This window comes from Anopheles marshallii, chromosome 2 (genome assembly GCF_943734725.1).
Source record: "Anopheles marshallii chromosome 2, idAnoMarsDA_429_01, whole genome shotgun sequence".
Classification (NCBI taxonomy): domain Eukaryota; kingdom Metazoa; phylum Arthropoda; class Insecta; order Diptera; family Culicidae; genus Anopheles; species Anopheles marshallii.
The window spans coordinates 77,892,435-77,908,451 of NC_071326.1; the positions used below are offsets into that span (position 1 = coordinate 77,892,435).

The following is a 16,017-nucleotide window of genomic DNA, read 5'->3' on the forward strand; positions in this document are numbered from 1 at the left end:
CGAAGCTGATAGCTATTGGCGAGTACGGTTGCCTTGGGTACTTCGGATGGTAAGTTTAGTGCTTTTGCTTTCCTTGGCACGAAGCACATCTATGCATCTTTCTTCATCGCGCACACAGTGTGTGTCCGCCGGGTACATTCGAAATCTGGAACAGGAAAACGAATCGTAAGTAATGTGCAGGACGATATACAATTTTCAATTCGATTGAATTTCATTCTACATAATAGTTTCTAGTAAGTTAATGAATATGAATAGGATTTATTCCAACGGGTTAAAAAAATCCAAGTGTCCTACAACCAAGGGTTGGGGTCCAAGGAGATGGGCTAGCTTGTTTACGGATCAGCACCGAAAATCGCATTGACGATGAAATAGAATCATCTACAGTCGGAGATAACTTCTCTACTCGAAATACCAGCTGTCGCGACGAACAATGATGAGACTATGTAGAACTTAAATGGTTCCGATAGTCACAAACGCATTAGAATCGCCTGCTCCCGCGGGGCTGGTCATGTCAATGGAATGACACCGGTCGACCTGGCCCTTACAGTCCTATTAGGTGCCCACATTGAGGACAAATCCTGCGATCGGATAACACTGCGAAGCGGGTATGGCGCCAGATAAATAAGCAAGCAAACAATCTTCCTATTGCGCGTAGACGGGACGGCATGTTACGTATTTTACAGAATCCTTCCAATACCGTCTCTGAAATCACTATAGGTCTCTAAAAACAGCTCATCAAAGAGATATAATTATTATCATGTGCGTATTTCAGCTACGTACTGCCGTCCGGTGCTCATCATATTCATTCGAAGTAGCATTGATTCGTACACACACAAACCCAGCAAGCGGTGACGGTGCAGCACGTACGTGCACATATACGCATAAGTGGGTCTTCTTTTTGCCCATTCCGCACGCATGTGTATGCATTACATACGCGAGTGTTGTAACGCAATAACAAAAAAAAAACGCGCGTTAACACTGTAGCTGTGTGTATGCGTGTGATTTTCTTTCTCTATCTCTCTCTCTTGCTCGTCACACACCGAAGCAAAATGCACTAACCGCTGTCATTATCCCTCGATCCACCCTCGCACCATCCATGTGGTCGCAGCGTCCCTTCGGGGAGCATGGGGTGGTTTTGACTTTTCGCACATGAAGCGTTCTCATGAAGGCAAAGAAGAAAAAAAACTCTCGTGCGTGACAGTTTTCTTCCTGCCGTTTTCCCCCTTCTACTGGAGGCCTAGTTGAAAAGCACTACTCTCTTTTGGATAACAGCACCCGTCTAACCTTGTTCGCGGTCATAATCACTGCTTCACAAACGATTAGAAGTAATCCTTGCCCGGGAATTGGTTGGTTGCAATTGCGTACCCTATTTCCCTCCTCCTTGAGAACGTACGCTACAAATACTTCAATACCAAATAAAAATCGTATCCTTCTTGACGAATGACCACGTTAAACAACACCTTCCCACACACACACCTGCTGCAATGCACGTTCTCACTTTGTCGAGCAGGCAGGACACACGGTACAGGACAAAAGTGCACCAGATTCTTCACACCACTCTGCTTGCGTAGCGTACTGTTCAAGGAGATCCAGGCGTGAGCGATGGCTTGGATGGGCCTTTTCTTTCCGTGGTTGCTGCGTTCGTTTATCACAGAATGTATCCCGCACCTGCAATATGCACCGTATTACCGATTTCGTTCCGCTTTAACGTCTAATTAACGCCACGCCATTCACATCGTACCGAAACGCGCTTATTTTTTCATTTTTTTGGCATTATTTTTCCCGAAACGAAAATAAAGCCTCCTTCTCAAAATGTCCGCCGCTTTCATCAAGGTGACTGGAGGTAAGGTAGTTAAGAATTGACGTTTGTCCGTTTTGACGGGTTTGGGCTGTCAAGGGAAAATGTATAGGTGTGCCGGATTCAACACAATCTAGCATCAATTTATCGCTAAAAACAATGTTTTTTTAAGTTTGAAAAGAGTACTTTCAAATAACTTATAAAACTGATTGCGTTAAAAAAAGATAATCACGAATGGTAGTGTACTATTTGCAAAATGTTTCCAAAGTCGACATAGCAACCTTGGTATTGAAGTTTTTAAAAATTCTGTTGGTTTCTCACGGAACAATGCATATCAATAATAAAGATCATTTTCTCGTCTTTGGCATACTAAAACATCATCAAATTCCATTCCAGAGATGGGAGGCTTCAACACACGTGAGAGACACGAACAACGAACCATGTTCACTCATTTGCTAGAATGAGGAACTCGGGAGGTTGGAAAATTCCAACGAATAAACCAGAGAAATATTGAATATCGATGAGTGTTTTCGTTAACTTTTTACTTATTTTATTCCACTTTTGAGAGTGACAATCAAATTTACTAGCAAAGCAATCAACAGCTCATGCCAAATAAGCCATTCTTATGGGAAGGAATGGTGATTAGCATACTCACATGTACTCTTGCACATGATCTTGCTACATGATCTATTTCAGCTCATAAAGATTAGCTAACTATAGTTCTAAAAAGCGATTCATTTGAAAGGGAAATGCAACTCTAAAAGCATAAGGAATTAGTTTGCGATTATATAGCTGCAAATGCAACGTAAACTTTGGTGCAGTTAGTGACAGGTCACCGCCTTGGTCCCACGTTCTACATCCCACATTTATCCAGCAAAACCGTTAGGATTAGATTTCTGCCAGTTCCAGGTGTCCTCACACATCTCATCCAGCCCCCGTTTGGCGGTCCATCCAAGCTCTTTGGCGGCAAGCGATACGTCCGCGTAGCTAGCCGCAACGTCACCGGCGCGTCTAGATGTATAAGAAGGGGAATTCGTGTGTGTAGTGTTATACAGGATTATACAAATGTACAAGAGTGCTTCTGCGAGTGGGACAGACAAAATGGGTGGGTGGTGAAAGGTGTTGGTTAGCGAGAGTAAGGAAGGAACGACTATTACCTATCTACAATCTCATACTTGACCTCCCTTCCGGATGCTTTCGAGAAGGCTTTAACTACTTCCAACACCGAGTACCCGCGCCCTGTACCAAGATTATACACACAGAACCCACTGATCGTGCCGCCAGCCAGCTTATCGATTGCTTTCACGTGCCCTTCGGCCAGATCGACAATGTGGATGTAATCGCGCACACCAGTACCGTCCGGCGTATCGTAGTTGTTGCCAAACACGCGCAAACACTCACGCCGTCCAACGGCCACCTGCGAGATGTATGGCATCAAATTGTTCGGCTCACCGTTCGGGTCCTCCCCGATCCGGCCGGATTTGTGGGCCCCGACTGGGTTGAAGTAGCGCAGTGAAACGACTGTCCAGCGTGGATCTGATTCGCACAGATCCTTCATGATTTCCTCCGTGAAGTATTTACTTTTACCGTACGGGTTGGTGCAGCTACCGGTCGGGTGGCTTTCCGTCAACGGCAGCTTCTGTGGCTCACCATATACGGTGGCGCTCGAGCTGTACACTATCTTAAACACGCCAGCCTTGAAAGGAACGTTAGCAAAAGAAAGCATGAGCATTTATGCATTAATACCGCTCCATAAGCCCCACAATACCTCTGCCATCACTTCCAGCAGAATGCTCGTCCCGGTAATGTTGTTTTGATAGTACTTCAAAGGAATTCGACACGACTCACCGACGGCCTTCAGTGCAGCAAAATGCACGACACAATCAATTTTATGCTGTAAAAAGTAATGACCCATTAGCACCAGCAGAAAGATGACAGCTGTGCAAACAGAGTACAAACCTTACTGAAAACACTCCGTAGCTCATCACGGTTCCGAATGTCCACGTCATAGAACGTTACGCTAGCACCCGTAATTTCCTGCACCCGTTTCAACGATTCTGGCAGCTTCGATGCGGTTCCACCACCGTATGCATTGCAAAGGTTATCCACGCAAATGACCGCGTGGCCTGCGTTCAACAGTTCCAGCACGGTATGCGATCCGACAAAGCCGGCACCTCCGGTGACGAGTATGTTGAGCGCCATTATTTATGTTCCTTAACTCCAGAATTGCACCAAATGCGTTGTATACTGTCACACGATTGCCACGCAAATGCTAACTACGATCCAACGCTCCCGGACGCGACAGCTCATCTAACAATCGGTGCTGCTGGTTTGAGAATGAGCTGCTTTATGCGACACACACGCATCTCCTTACCCGCGACTGATTACATGGCGTTTGAAGGGATGTCTTATCAAACATGTGGCTTTCAGTGTATGAGCTGACTGGTCTGTTGATGATAAATTGTTTTCACTGCATTCAGCCGCTCGTGCAAGAAAGCAGCAGCAACGGGTTGCAAGCGAGGCTTCGAGGCGTACGGGAACAACCAAATGTAAACAAACAACGTTTAAACTGACGTACACAGGTTTGACATTGCACGAACACCACCAAACCAATTGTTTAAATGCCCGGCTAGGGGATGAATTGAAAAGTAACCACAAAAATAATTTACAGCAATAACGTCAAAAAGCATCAGAATTGTTAAAATAAATAGTTTAGGAAATCATTTCATCAATATTGAAGATAATTTCCTTACCGCTTCTTTGGTCTTATCTACCGTAGTTGTATAACCCCACGGTGAATCCTTATCAACGGGCTATTAACTGTATCATTCAAGTGCGTGAAGTCAAAGAGGGGAAATGTGTCTCGCTGAATTTAACTGCTCGTCCTTGCATTTTAGCCAAACATCGTATGTCTAACGTTCGCTTTTACTAAACAAATCTCATACTGAAACGTATTTTATTTGGTATTCGAAAGTATCTTCCATACAAAAGTGAACTTGCAGGATTGTCAGCTGTGAATCATATCCATCGATTGTCTTATTACACTAGCTTATAGACTATATTGTGCTTCAAAGAGATAGCTACTATCAGAATGCCACACATCGATCATTGTACCTCTAGACGTATCGCACACCATCAACACCCTTTCGCTTATCTAATGTTTCGGTGGCATACTTTCAATAACCTTTAAACGCTCCCTTAGCTTGTCCAACAGCGCCTCTATCGAAAGGTGCTTGAGTTGCGTCAGCTCTGGATTGACGATACCAATTCGGGTCGTATATTCGCGCTGTACTGTACTGGGCGCGAATATTCCTTTCCACCAGCGTTCCAGGAAGGGCGATGTGAGACCAAATGGGAGTAGTCGTAGGTTTCGGGACATTTTCAACCGAAAGTCTTTCCCAAGATACTCCATTTTGAACGGCGAAGACGCTGTGGCGGGATCCTAGTGTTGGATCGCAAAAGAAGGTAAACAATTACGAACGGAAAGAAAGGCTAAAGCACGGCCCATGGTCAATCGAGGGCTGGTGGCGGTACAGGTTCATTACCTCGACACTGTCATACACGGTGGACAGCGTATAGTTTACAAAACAAAGCACGCTGTCGGGTTGGTTCGGTGGGCAGGTATATGCGGCTGAATCTGCCATCTGTTGGGGTTGCAGCGATAGCCCAAGCTTTTGAAATGTTTGACTTGTGCCTAATTTCAAACAAACTTCAATCGTATCCGCAAGAACCTTGAATATAGTTGCTGGATCGTTTAACTCCGCGGCCGACTCCTGGTATATGACGGAGGGATTAAATCCAATCCAGGGATGAGGTGCCTGTTCCTTCACCACAAGGTTCACCTTAGCGTTTGGTTGTATGCCCTGTTTGATCGTTTCCGACTTCGAAAGTGTCTCGATGAACAGTTCCGTCGCCAGCAGACAACATGGCTGTTTGTTGGGAAGTGCTGGGCTATGCGGTGGACTGCCATTAAGCGTGTAGATCGGTGCTATGATTGGACTTTTGAGCGCTATCTCCAGAGGAATTTCGTTAAGAAGCGTATCCAGCGCGTCAGAAGCAAGAATACCCGCATGAGAGAGTAGCTGATAGTCCTCCAGACATCTTCCGGCTATGATCAGTTCCTCTTTGGCAAAGATGTACTGTGTTTCAAAGTTGATGCTTACCTCAACTCCCAACGCGGTTGAAGATGCTGCAATTGGCAATCGGCATTACACACAACGGTCTCCACACATCACCTGCCTAGCTTACCCTTATTGTAGATAAGTCTCTGCGGTCGGGCGTCAGTTAGCATCTTCAGATTTGGATCGACGGCGTACAGTTGCTGTACGGGCGGTATAAAACTGGAAGTTTGATTCGTAAACGCAATACCCGGCTTAGAACCGTGCAGAAACGGATCGATAAATTCATAGCCCAGATAGTGAGCACTCTCGGCGAAGAGGTACGACACCTCCAACCACAGCTTCGACGGTTCGGATGGTTCCAGCACATCGTTACACCGGCTTCCCTTGAGCACTAGCACCGTTTTATTGGTATCCCGCGCGGAGAGGTACCGTCCAATGCTTTCCGCCACGTGATCCCCACCCAGTATAATGTACGTAAAGTGACTATCTAGAATAATCTTGGACGATGCACCTGAAGCGGCCGAACTATTACCGCGTTCGACCAGAAACACAGCTAACATCACCAGTAATCTCGTTCGCCTCATCGCGGTAGGATGCGCTTGCCTGCACTGCCTGCTAGGAACTAATGGTACCAGCCCGTGGTGGCTTCAATATCAGGTGGATGGACAACAGCGGCATGCTGTGCAAAGTTTACACTAACGAATGTTGTTGGAACTGCCCGCGTCAAATGTAAAACACGCTGCACAGTGTCCCATTGCCAGCGCTACAGCGTCACGCATGGAGTTCGTTTTGTGCAACATGATCATGAACCTCTCTCCGTTGGTCCGTAGCATTGGAGTGTGACACACACTCAAAATACCTTCACTGTGGATCAATAATTTTGCCTAAGCTTACTCTTTCGTACAAGAAAAAATGGTCTCACTCCCACTGCTGTACTGATCTTCATTAGACGAGCATTTCCATCAGTCATCGCTTGTCTGGCCGTTTCAATTCTTCGCTCCCAGCGGCATATGGGGTGAGGTAACGGATAATTAATTTCATTCATCTCCGGCGCAACATTCTTCACGGTGGGGAGCGCATCCAAAGCTGAGGTCGCGACGGATTGATGGTTGTCTTTGGTAATCGCTTCGACGTGACTGTAAGTGCCGATTTTCTCCCCGAACAATTCCAATGCCGTGAATCGTACGTCAAACAACGTATGTCGAAACATGGCTCTCTAGGAGACCTACGATCAGCTAATGTAGTCGTTGGTCCTCCTTGATTAGTTCGGCAGCTTTTTCACCGATAAGAAAACTGTGCGCACTGGTATGTCCGGTTGGTGATTCCGGAATAATACCCACATCGGCCACTCGCAATCGTTTGATACCATACACGCGCAGCCGATTATCAACGACGGCTTCCGGGTCTTCCGGAGGTCCCATTTTACATGTGGCCACCTGGAAAGACAATCAAATTGCAGTTAACAAATTGCGCATTAAATCGATTTGTACGTCAATCTACCTGATGTTGGAATGTCGCCGTCAGGTGTCGTACGTGACATCTCCAATAGTCGATCGTATTGAACGGCATGTACTGACATCCGGGCACTTTGCGGGAGTAAAGTTCTACGCCCAATTTGCGTAGCGGTGCTTGCGTGTTGATGCGAATCACCTCCCTAATGGCGTACACGATCGCATCCACATCACGATCATCCTCGAAGTACTGGTACCGGAACATTGGATGGTTGAACGGGTTCGAGGACTTCAGCTCAACACGTCCCACCGCCCTTGGCTTTAGCAACATTGGGAGAAACATATAGTTTCGCGTGTTGGCCAACGGACGGAAGTATTCGTTGTACATCCGATCGGTGAGATAGTACGCGTTTCGCGATCCGGGCGAAGTGTCAAAGCTGAACGAGGTGAATGCCTGCATCACCTCCACATCCGGATAGTCTGGGTCGGGATCTTCGGCAAACGGTGACTTCACGTACAGCAGGCTCTCGACCGAGTTCGTTGTGAGCGGACCAGAACCGTTGCGGAAGCGCATGATCTCGCCTACGTTAGCCAGCTGGTCGAAACTAACGAGGTTATCGGTTGGTTCACGCACGATGAACACTGGCCCAAAAACACCGCCATGTTCGTACACCTTGCGACCGACCGGCAGATCGTGCAGAAGCTTGATACCATGCTGTCGAAGATGCTTTGCGGGTCCCACGCCCGAAAGCATCAGAAGCTTGGGACTCTCGAACGCTCCCGCAGAGAGAATCACTTCCCGGTCTGCGTCTACCTCGTGATATTGACGTTGATGCAGCAGCCGTACCCCTGTGGCGGTGTTTGTATCTGGAAGGAAGGAGAGACATCTAGTGATACCAGCGTCCTCTTTGCAGCGCATATCCGACATGTTTTACCAGGATCGATTAGAATCTTGGTGACCCAGGCACGCGTAATGATGTGCAGATTTGGCCGGTCCACTATGTCCCGCAGGTAGCTGTTACCTCCCGTAGCACGGCGCCCGTTACGGGTGTGGGCTTGCAGGAACGACACACCCAAATTATCTCCGGCATTGTAGTCGAGATAGCGGTAGCCAGCCGCCTCGGCACTCCTCACAAAAGCCCGCGCGATATCCGATCTGCACAAAGAGAGACGGACAGAGTCGTCGCCCATGTCACTGGGTCACCACTTAACAAGCCACCCATACTCACCTGAACGGACAGTCTTCCACGGACAGTCGGCCATTGGTACCGTGGAACCCATTAGCACCAAAGTCACGAATGTTGGCAGTTTCGATGCGCTTAAACAACGGCAACACGTCGTCCCAACTCCAACCCTCGTTACCCGCACGGGCCCATCCGTCGTAATCGCGTCGATTACCGCGCGTAAAGATCACATTGTTTATGATGGACGATCCACCAATACCCCGCCCGTGCGCCCAACTGCAACGACCTCCCCGTAGTCCAAGACATCCATTCTGCTGTTTTTCCGTCTCGTAGCCAAAGTTGTAATCGGTTGAGGCTAGTATGGGCCCGACGAGGGGGGAATCCGTGATGAGCGGGATCTCACCCTTGCCGATGTCGAGCAACAGCACCGTCACGGTCGGATCTTCCGAGAGTCGATTGGCCAACACGCATCCTGCAGGACCCGCACCGACTATGATGAAGTCGTACGAGTCGAGCAGCGTGTGCCGTCCATAATTGATCTCCTTGGCGTCGTAGAGAAGGCTTGTAATGTTGCTGAGACTAATGAGCGCAGCGGCCGGTTGAAGCACCGCTCCAAGCAACAGGAGCAACGATATCACACCACTACCCGTTCGGAACATTCTGACCCTTCCCGACTGTATCACTTTCCGAACACTTTAGTCAACGGCACACGCTTCGGGCGTGGAGATCCTCTGCACCAGCACGTTGTGTCACGCTCCGTACCGCATCGTTTGACGGTTAGCTATGATCTGATCGCACACTGCTGCTGGAACCAGCGCCTGCGTATTCCTCGCAGGGCTACCGCATGCCACCGAACGCGACACGATTGTGGCGGGAGGTATAGTCGTTACGCACTTCTGGCGCTTACCTTGCCACTACATTTGGCGCCCGACACGAACCATATGCATGTGGATGCATCAATGGGCATACACACACCCGCCGTGCAGAGGCGTTCGGTTTCGCGTGCTTACGTTTCTCTGTTGCCGGAATGGAAAAGTACTGATCGAGTTGGCCTTGCATTGGTACAGCCGTTTGCCGTAAAGACCGTTTATCATTGGCGCTAGTGACCGAATCGTCTGCAATCGGCGATTTCGACCGAGGTGTTGATAATTGTAGTGTGCATAAATGAATAAATCAATTAGCAGATGATATTGTTCGCTAGGTTAGACGCTTTATTTAAAGTACTTTGCTATGCATTCGTCCTTATCAGTAGTCTCCTTGCAGTCCCTTCATTAAAGGCTAATCTGATCAACAAAAACCGTGTGTTGATAGGGTAGACATGCACAAATTTAGAAAGGTTGTAGCTTAAACTTAATGTTGAAGGTTTTAATATAACAATATCAGGTTTTAAAACGAATTCGCGAAACGTCCTCAGAAGTAGTTTTGAAGAACTCCTTTGTTCGGTGGAAAATTAGAAGTTAGGAAAATTAAAGACATCCTACATTATTTGCATCTTCAAGCACCACAATTCTTGAAAATAAGTTGCCTATCTAACAAATAAAAATAAACAAAAAATACTTAAGTGATAAGTTGAGCATTATTACGACGATCTGCAGCCGGCTCCTAGGTGGATCGAGCCAAACATGTTGTAGATTAGTCAAAGCGTGTTGACGCCTGTTGCCAAAGCGTGGCGCACCAGCAAACCACCGGTGTATGAAGAATGTCGTCAAGTGGCCCGCCGCTGGGCATTTGCTGTGGCCGAGCATAAGGCCCCCCCCTCCCGGCCCGTCAATTTAATGCTTCGCTTCATTTATCCGCCCTGGACAACCACCTGGCCACACATTCGACAACGGCGTTCGGGAGGTGGTGGTGGTGATGTTTTTTCTTTACGTACATTACCACCACGCTAGTGTTCAGTGCGGCGCATGAAGATCGTAACATAATTTTTGGCATTACGAAACCCACGGCATGGCAGCGAAGCAACGGGAGCAAACCACTAGGAGGTAACGTTGGTATCGGGATTGGCTTGTTTGGTTCGTGTTTTTTTTTTACGCGGCCTCACTCGTTGGGGCAGATTTATTGTGTAACGTTTGCAATCCGGGACGGGGTCGCACGTTTATCGGGATGTGGATTAATATGTTTACAGTGCGCTACAGCAGATGACCTTTACCACCGTTGATGCATTTATTGATGGTGGTTGCAAACTCCAACTTCCTTAAGCGGCGAACCATCCGGACGAAAGGTCACCGAGGATGACATCCTTTTATTCATTCGAATGGCCACTCGAAGGGTGACCAGAGGACAGATTGCGCCGGCTGAGACGAATGCTTTTCCCTACTGCTGTAGTCTCCGCTGCGGGCCGCATCCCGCACCAGATCCGCCGCCTTCTCGCCGATCACGAACGCAATGGCGGATGTGTGTGCGGTGGGCGGGAATGGCACAACGCCAATGTCGACGACACGAAGTCTCCGCATGCCGTACACCCGCAGCTCATGGTCGACCACCGCCTCGGGATCGCCCGGTGGACCCATCTTGCAGGTCGCGACCTGATGATGGAAGGTAGCCGTCAAGGTCATGACGTGACAGCGCCAGTACTCGTGAGTCCCAAAGGGATACTGCTCGCATCCCGGCACCTGCTTGCGGTACAGCTCAACACCTATGCGCCGGAACGGTTCCTGGGAGGTGACGCGAATCGCTTCCTGCATGCCATACACTAGAGCCTCAATGTCACGGTCATCTTCAAAGTACCGGTACTGGAACACCGGATGATGGAAGGGATTCGTGGACTTCAGACGTAGCTTGCCCCGCGTGTACGGTTTCAGCAACATCGGCAGGTACTGGAACGATCGCAGATTCATGATCGGTCGGAAGTAACCATCGAAGGTGGCGTTCGTTAACCGGAAGGCACGCGGTGTACCGCTACCGGTGTCGTAGTCGATAGACGAGAATGCCTGCATCACTTCCACGTCCGGCAGCCCCGGGTCGGGACTTTCCGCCACCGGGGACTTCACGTACATCAAGCTCTCTACCGAGTTGGTGGTAAACACACCGCGCCCTTTAAGGTACTGGATGAGGTTGCTAAGGTTGATGTTCCCATCCAGCGTGATGTAGTCATCGATCGGTTCGCGTACGATAAAGACCGGCCCAAACACGCCCGGATGTTCGTACAGCAGCTCGCCCACGGGTAAATCTTGCAGCACCGGAACACCGAACGACCGCAAATGTTCCGCCGGTCCAATACCGGACAGCATCAGCAGCTTGGAGCTTTCAAACGCACCAGCGGACAGTATAACCTCCCGGCGTGCCTTTACCGACCGCGTTTTACCATCCCGCACGTACACAACACCCGTCGCTTCCTTGGACGCTGTGGAAGAGAATGGACGCGACAATTTGCTGCAATGTTGCGCTTTTACGGCCTCGCTTGATGCTTACCCTTATCGATCAGCACCTTTGTCACCCAGGCACGGGTCAGGATGTGCAGGTTGGGACGCTTCCGGGCGGGAAAAAGGTAAGCATTGCCGCTGGTAACACGGCGACCTTGCAGTGTGTTCGCTTGTAGGAAAGACACGCCAATTTGGTCGCCGGCATTGTAGTCACGGTACGGGTAACCTGCCTGCTGGGCACTGTCGATGAAAGTGGTCGCTATTTTTGATCTGTTGAAGGAGGGACAGAGACGGTGTGGTAAAGTGTGGTAGCCGGAGTGTATTTGAATTTGAATAATAACGGTCCCAGTATGTGGTGCATCCTATTGCATACCTTTTAGGCGCAAAACGGTTTAACCGAACAAATGTTTTGTGGAGAGTAATACAAGTGAATCTTCAGTGAGGGATCATGATTCATTAATCCTCAAAGATTCATAAACCCTCAAGATTCAAAAATTCTCATTCGAAAGCATGATTTTAAGCTCGTTTTCACTATGTTTGCTTCTGAATGCTGAAAATTGACTGAATGCTGAGGTGAAGTTTTCGACGATATCGATAGAGTGCCTCGTTACTCTCCAACCCGAGATTTTCAGCCGCCTACTCAATTCTTTGGTAAGCATCCGCTACGTTGGAGAGCCGTAAACCAATTATGCCTATGCCATCAGCGTATGCCAGGATCTGGATTGACTTAAAGAAGATGGGTGTTTCCACCTCCGAGTCGCTCATAGTCCTCTCCCATCTCCTTGACACAGACCCTTGGTGGTAGGAAAGGGCTCTGAGAGTTTTTCATCCACCATCACCTGGCATGTGACGTTGGTCATCGTCATTCGTACTAGTCTGGTAAGTTTGGCCGAGATTTCAAAAGACCTCGTTATGTCGTAAAGTTTTACCCTTATTACAACATATTTCATCCGTATAACAAATATTATTTCAGAAAAATATCCCAAAATCATGTTTCTGGACGGATTCATTAATCTTTGGGATTCATGTTAAGGATTGATGACTCTTTGAGGAGTCATAAATCGTTGAGGATTCAAGAATCTTGTGAATAGAGATTCAAAATCAGAGATTCACATTCATAAATCGGAATCTGATTCACTGTTGAACACACTGAATTCTGTCGTTATTGTCCCTTTATTTGCCCAGAAAACTTGTCCAATGTCATTTCAATTAAAAACGCCACCAATTACAATTAAAAAAAACTTCAAGCGCACAAACCAATAAAATTGCTTAAATTAGTCTTGGTTTTGTTCGGCGCACAAATGAACCTATCGCGCAAAAATGTAAAACAAAATTACATAACATGCTTTTGACAATGGGAAATGCACTCTCTTGCACTTCCAGCGTCTGCGTCAAAAACAAAAGCCGAAACTGAGCTGATTCGATGTTTTGGCGGGAAATGACAGACATTGAAAAGGCAACAGCGGCAAACAAAGCACACGTTGCTGTATCGCACATGCCTTTCCAGGTATGAAAAACGTGTGAATTGAGTGAAGAGAGTAATAGCAAAAGTGAAAGGACGCCAGCAAAGAGAGTAAATGATTTTTGCGTAGTTTTTGTTTTAAAAAGTCAGGAAACAGGTCAGGAACAGATGATGCGAAACCGATGCAATGATGAAAAGTGTGTCAAAAGAGGCCAGTAAAAGATAAATAAAGTTAAGCTGGTTACGAAACAGTTGATGAAACCTGTATCCGATAGGTCGATTTATTTAAGAATGCATAAGAGGGTGCCTCTAAATTCTGTATTTAAAAAATGTATAAAATTATGAGCGAATTTAACAAAAATTAGACAAAATTACAATAAAAAAATATAACTTTATCCACGATTTGTTGTTTAGTATTTATTAAGCATAGCCCTGAGATATTGCTTTAGGACGCCGTATACTCCAACTCTTTCAAGTCACTATAGTTTATAGGTTTAGATCTAAGATAAGTTAAAAATAGAGATTGTAAAGATCGAGAGGCATGCAGTTTCGTGCAATAAATGAGATCAATAAGAGCACACCAACCGGTTCAATTGCACCATGCACGTCGGGTGACGGTCAATCAAACAGTAAACACCTCCACAAATTGACTTTGCGAAAGCGGCGGTGGCTTACCGGATGGCGCTGCTCGGTCATAGAGAAGCGTTCGTGCGCATGTGTGGCTTTTTAATGAGCGTCGTAAACATACGCACCCCGCACTGTTCGTGGCGGGCTAGTGGCAGCCTATGCTATTAGCCCATCAAAGTATGATACCGTCTCGAAAGTTCAATACCTTCTGCGCGTCTGGGCAATCTGGTTTTGGGCAGTGTGCCGCAGTCCCGCCACCCCACAATTACCCACCTGAAAGGACAATCTTCCACCGACAGTGGACCGTCCCGACCATGGTATCCGTTCCGATCGAAGTCTCGAATGTTCGCCCGTTCCGACCGGATGTGGTACGGTAGCATCTCGTCCCAGCTCCATCCCGGATTGCCGGCAGCGGCCCAGGCATCGTAATCGCGCCGATTGCCCCGGGTGTAGATCATGTAGTTGATGATGGACGACCCGCCAACGCCACGTCCGTGGGGCCAGCTACACTTCCGATCCCACAGACCAAGACATCCGCGCGTCTGCGGTTCCGATTCGTAGGCGAAATTGTAATCCGTGGACTGGAGATTTGGGGCTCCCAACGGGACGTTAGACACTAGCGGTATCTCCGCACGACCGGCCTCGAGCAGCAGTACCGTCACGGCGGGATCCTCGGTGAGTCTTGCGGCAAGGACACTGCCTGCTGGACCCGCACCGACTATAATGTAGTCGTAACGTTTGCGCAGTTTGGGCTCTCCGTAGTCGATGCCTAACCATTGCGTAAAGTCGATGAAGTTCCCGGCCGTAAGATTCCCCCTATCCGGCTGGGAGTGTTTCTGAGTAAAGCTGTATGCTGGTGTTGCGACCAGCAGAAACGGAAGTAGGATTTGGATCACACTCATTGTTTGCGTCTTTTTTATTGGAGAATCTTGAACCGAGAATTACTTTCAGCAACTAAACTATTCTCGTTTAAAGCACGCTCGACACTCAACGACTAAAGAGAGGTTTAAACACACGCCATGTAACACTATTGGACCACAATTTCACCATTTGTGGAACACAAACATTAAAACTGGTCCTTCCACTTCACGGTAATAATGGACATTGTAAGAACCAGGAGCCTTTTCCTGCACAGCCGACAGCTTTAAAAATGCAACTTGTAACGGCTCCGTGCATTACGTAAAGTAACCGATCTGGCATCACCAGTTAGGCGACTTTTACACCGTCCGAACGGTTCTGCCCGGTCCTGCTGGTAAACATCACTATTACCGCAGCGCAAATGCTACAAAACACACCGCCACGGGCTCGATTACCGATTTCGCGAACGCACTTGGTCACCGCCCAACGCTTACGGAGAGTAATCTGTAACTGTGCGAGCTGCGCTTTTTTCCCCCGAATTGCATGCTGGGGCTGATTTTGATGTGTTCACGGTGGGGGATGTGCTGTGTACCGGTGAGTTGCATACAAGTGCACACGATGATGCACACGCGCAGTACTGATGTCGGATGTCGTGCAATATTTCATGCTACAGTGCGTTTGGGAGGTATTAATGGCGAATGTTTTATTCATGCTGTAAATGTCGATGTGGAACGCCTGATTGGACAATGGTTTACATATAATGTTTATTAATTAATTCGTCTACCGAAAACGGTTTAACGAAGATGTTGGCGCATGCAATGGTAAAGCCGGCTAGAACTTATGTTAAACGCAAAGGGTTTGTTTTTTCAAATTGGGACATGAGCATTGTAAAACCGAACAGACACGAACAATGATTGAAACGCCTAATTGCATCGCCTACTTTGTATTAGAGCGAGCTTCGTGTAAAAATTGTCGGCGTTTTGATGTTGTTCGCGGAACTGTAAAATATAGCCTACTAACTAGCGACGGATCATCAATGGTTCCTAGCAGTAGTCCTGCTATGAAGAAAACCTGAGCCCTGTTGCGCCCCAGCTGGATAATTTTGTCAGCATTTATTTATTATTTATTTTTTTGTCAGTTTTTTTTCTGCTGTC

At 47.7% G+C, this 16,017-nt stretch overlaps 3 protein-coding genes across 3 annotated transcripts; all 3 read right to left on the bottom strand.

Moving 5' to 3' along the window:
• Window positions 1-2,664: 2,664 nt before the first annotated feature.
• Window positions 2,665-4,000, bottom strand: LOC128706687 (UDP-glucose 4-epimerase). The gene is made up of 4 exons (XM_053801626.1): window positions 3,758-4,000; window positions 3,567-3,692; window positions 2,956-3,494; window positions 2,665-2,809 (listed from the first exon to the last, which is right to left on the bottom strand). The coding sequence occupies exons 1-4, from the start codon at window positions 3,998-4,000 to the stop codon at window positions 2,665-2,667; spliced, it is 1,053 nt and encodes a 350-aa protein (XP_053657601.1).
• A 3,154-nt stretch (window positions 4,001-7,154) lies between these two features.
• On the bottom strand, window positions 7,155-9,213 carry LOC128707694 (glucose dehydrogenase [FAD, quinone]-like). The gene is made up of 4 exons (XM_053802653.1): window positions 8,600-9,213; window positions 8,306-8,526; window positions 7,420-8,237; window positions 7,155-7,355 (listed from the first exon to the last, which is right to left on the bottom strand). Exons 1-4 carry the CDS (start codon window positions 9,211-9,213, stop codon window positions 7,155-7,157), a joined length of 1,854 nt encoding a protein of 617 aa, XP_053658628.1.
• Window positions 9,214-10,800: 1,587 nt separating this feature from the next.
• On the bottom strand, window positions 10,801-14,907 carry LOC128709508 (glucose dehydrogenase [FAD, quinone]-like). Its single transcript, XM_053804512.1, has 3 exons — window positions 14,279-14,907; window positions 11,966-12,186; window positions 10,801-11,897 (listed from the first exon to the last, which is right to left on the bottom strand). Exons 1-3 carry the CDS (start codon window positions 14,905-14,907, stop codon window positions 10,801-10,803), a joined length of 1,947 nt encoding a protein of 648 aa, XP_053660487.1.
• Window positions 14,908-16,017: the final 1,110 nt, after the last annotated feature.

Bases quoted from the DNA above. Each gene is read 5' to 3' on its own strand.
- LOC128706687 (XM_053801626.1), bottom strand. From the start codon at position 4,000: ATGGCGCTCAACATACTCGTCACCGGAGGTGCCGGCTTTGTCGGATCG. The intron at 3,495-3,566 runs GTATTGTGGGGC...GTTCCTTTCAAG, and splicing joins TGCTGGAAGTGATGGCAGAG to GCTGGCGTGTTTAAGATAGT. The intron at 2,810-2,955 runs GTAATAGTCGTT...TTATACATCTAG, and splicing joins AAGTATGAGATTGTAGATAG to ACGCGCCGGTGACGTTGCGG.
- LOC128707694 (XM_053802653.1), bottom strand. From the start codon at position 9,213: ATGTTCCGAACGGGTAGTGGTGTGATATCGTTGCTCCTGTTGCTTGGA. The intron at 8,527-8,599 runs GTGAGTATGGGT...CTCTTTGTGCAG, and splicing joins GTGGAAGACTGTCCGTTCAG to ATCGGATATCGCGCGGGCTT. The intron at 8,238-8,305 runs GTAAAACATGTC...CCTTCCTTCCAG, and splicing joins CAAGATTCTAATCGATCCTG to ATACAAACACCGCCACAGGG.
- LOC128709508 (XM_053804512.1), bottom strand. From the start codon at position 14,907: ATGAGTGTGATCCAAATCCTACTTCCGTTTCTGCTGGTCGCAACACCA. The intron at 12,187-14,278 runs GTGGGTAATTGT...CTCCTTCAACAG, and splicing joins GTGGAAGATTGTCCTTTCAG to ATCAAAAATAGCGACCACTT. The intron at 11,898-11,965 runs GTAAGCATCAAG...TCTCTTCCACAG, and splicing joins AAAGGTGCTGATCGATAAGG to CGTCCAAGGAAGCGACGGGT.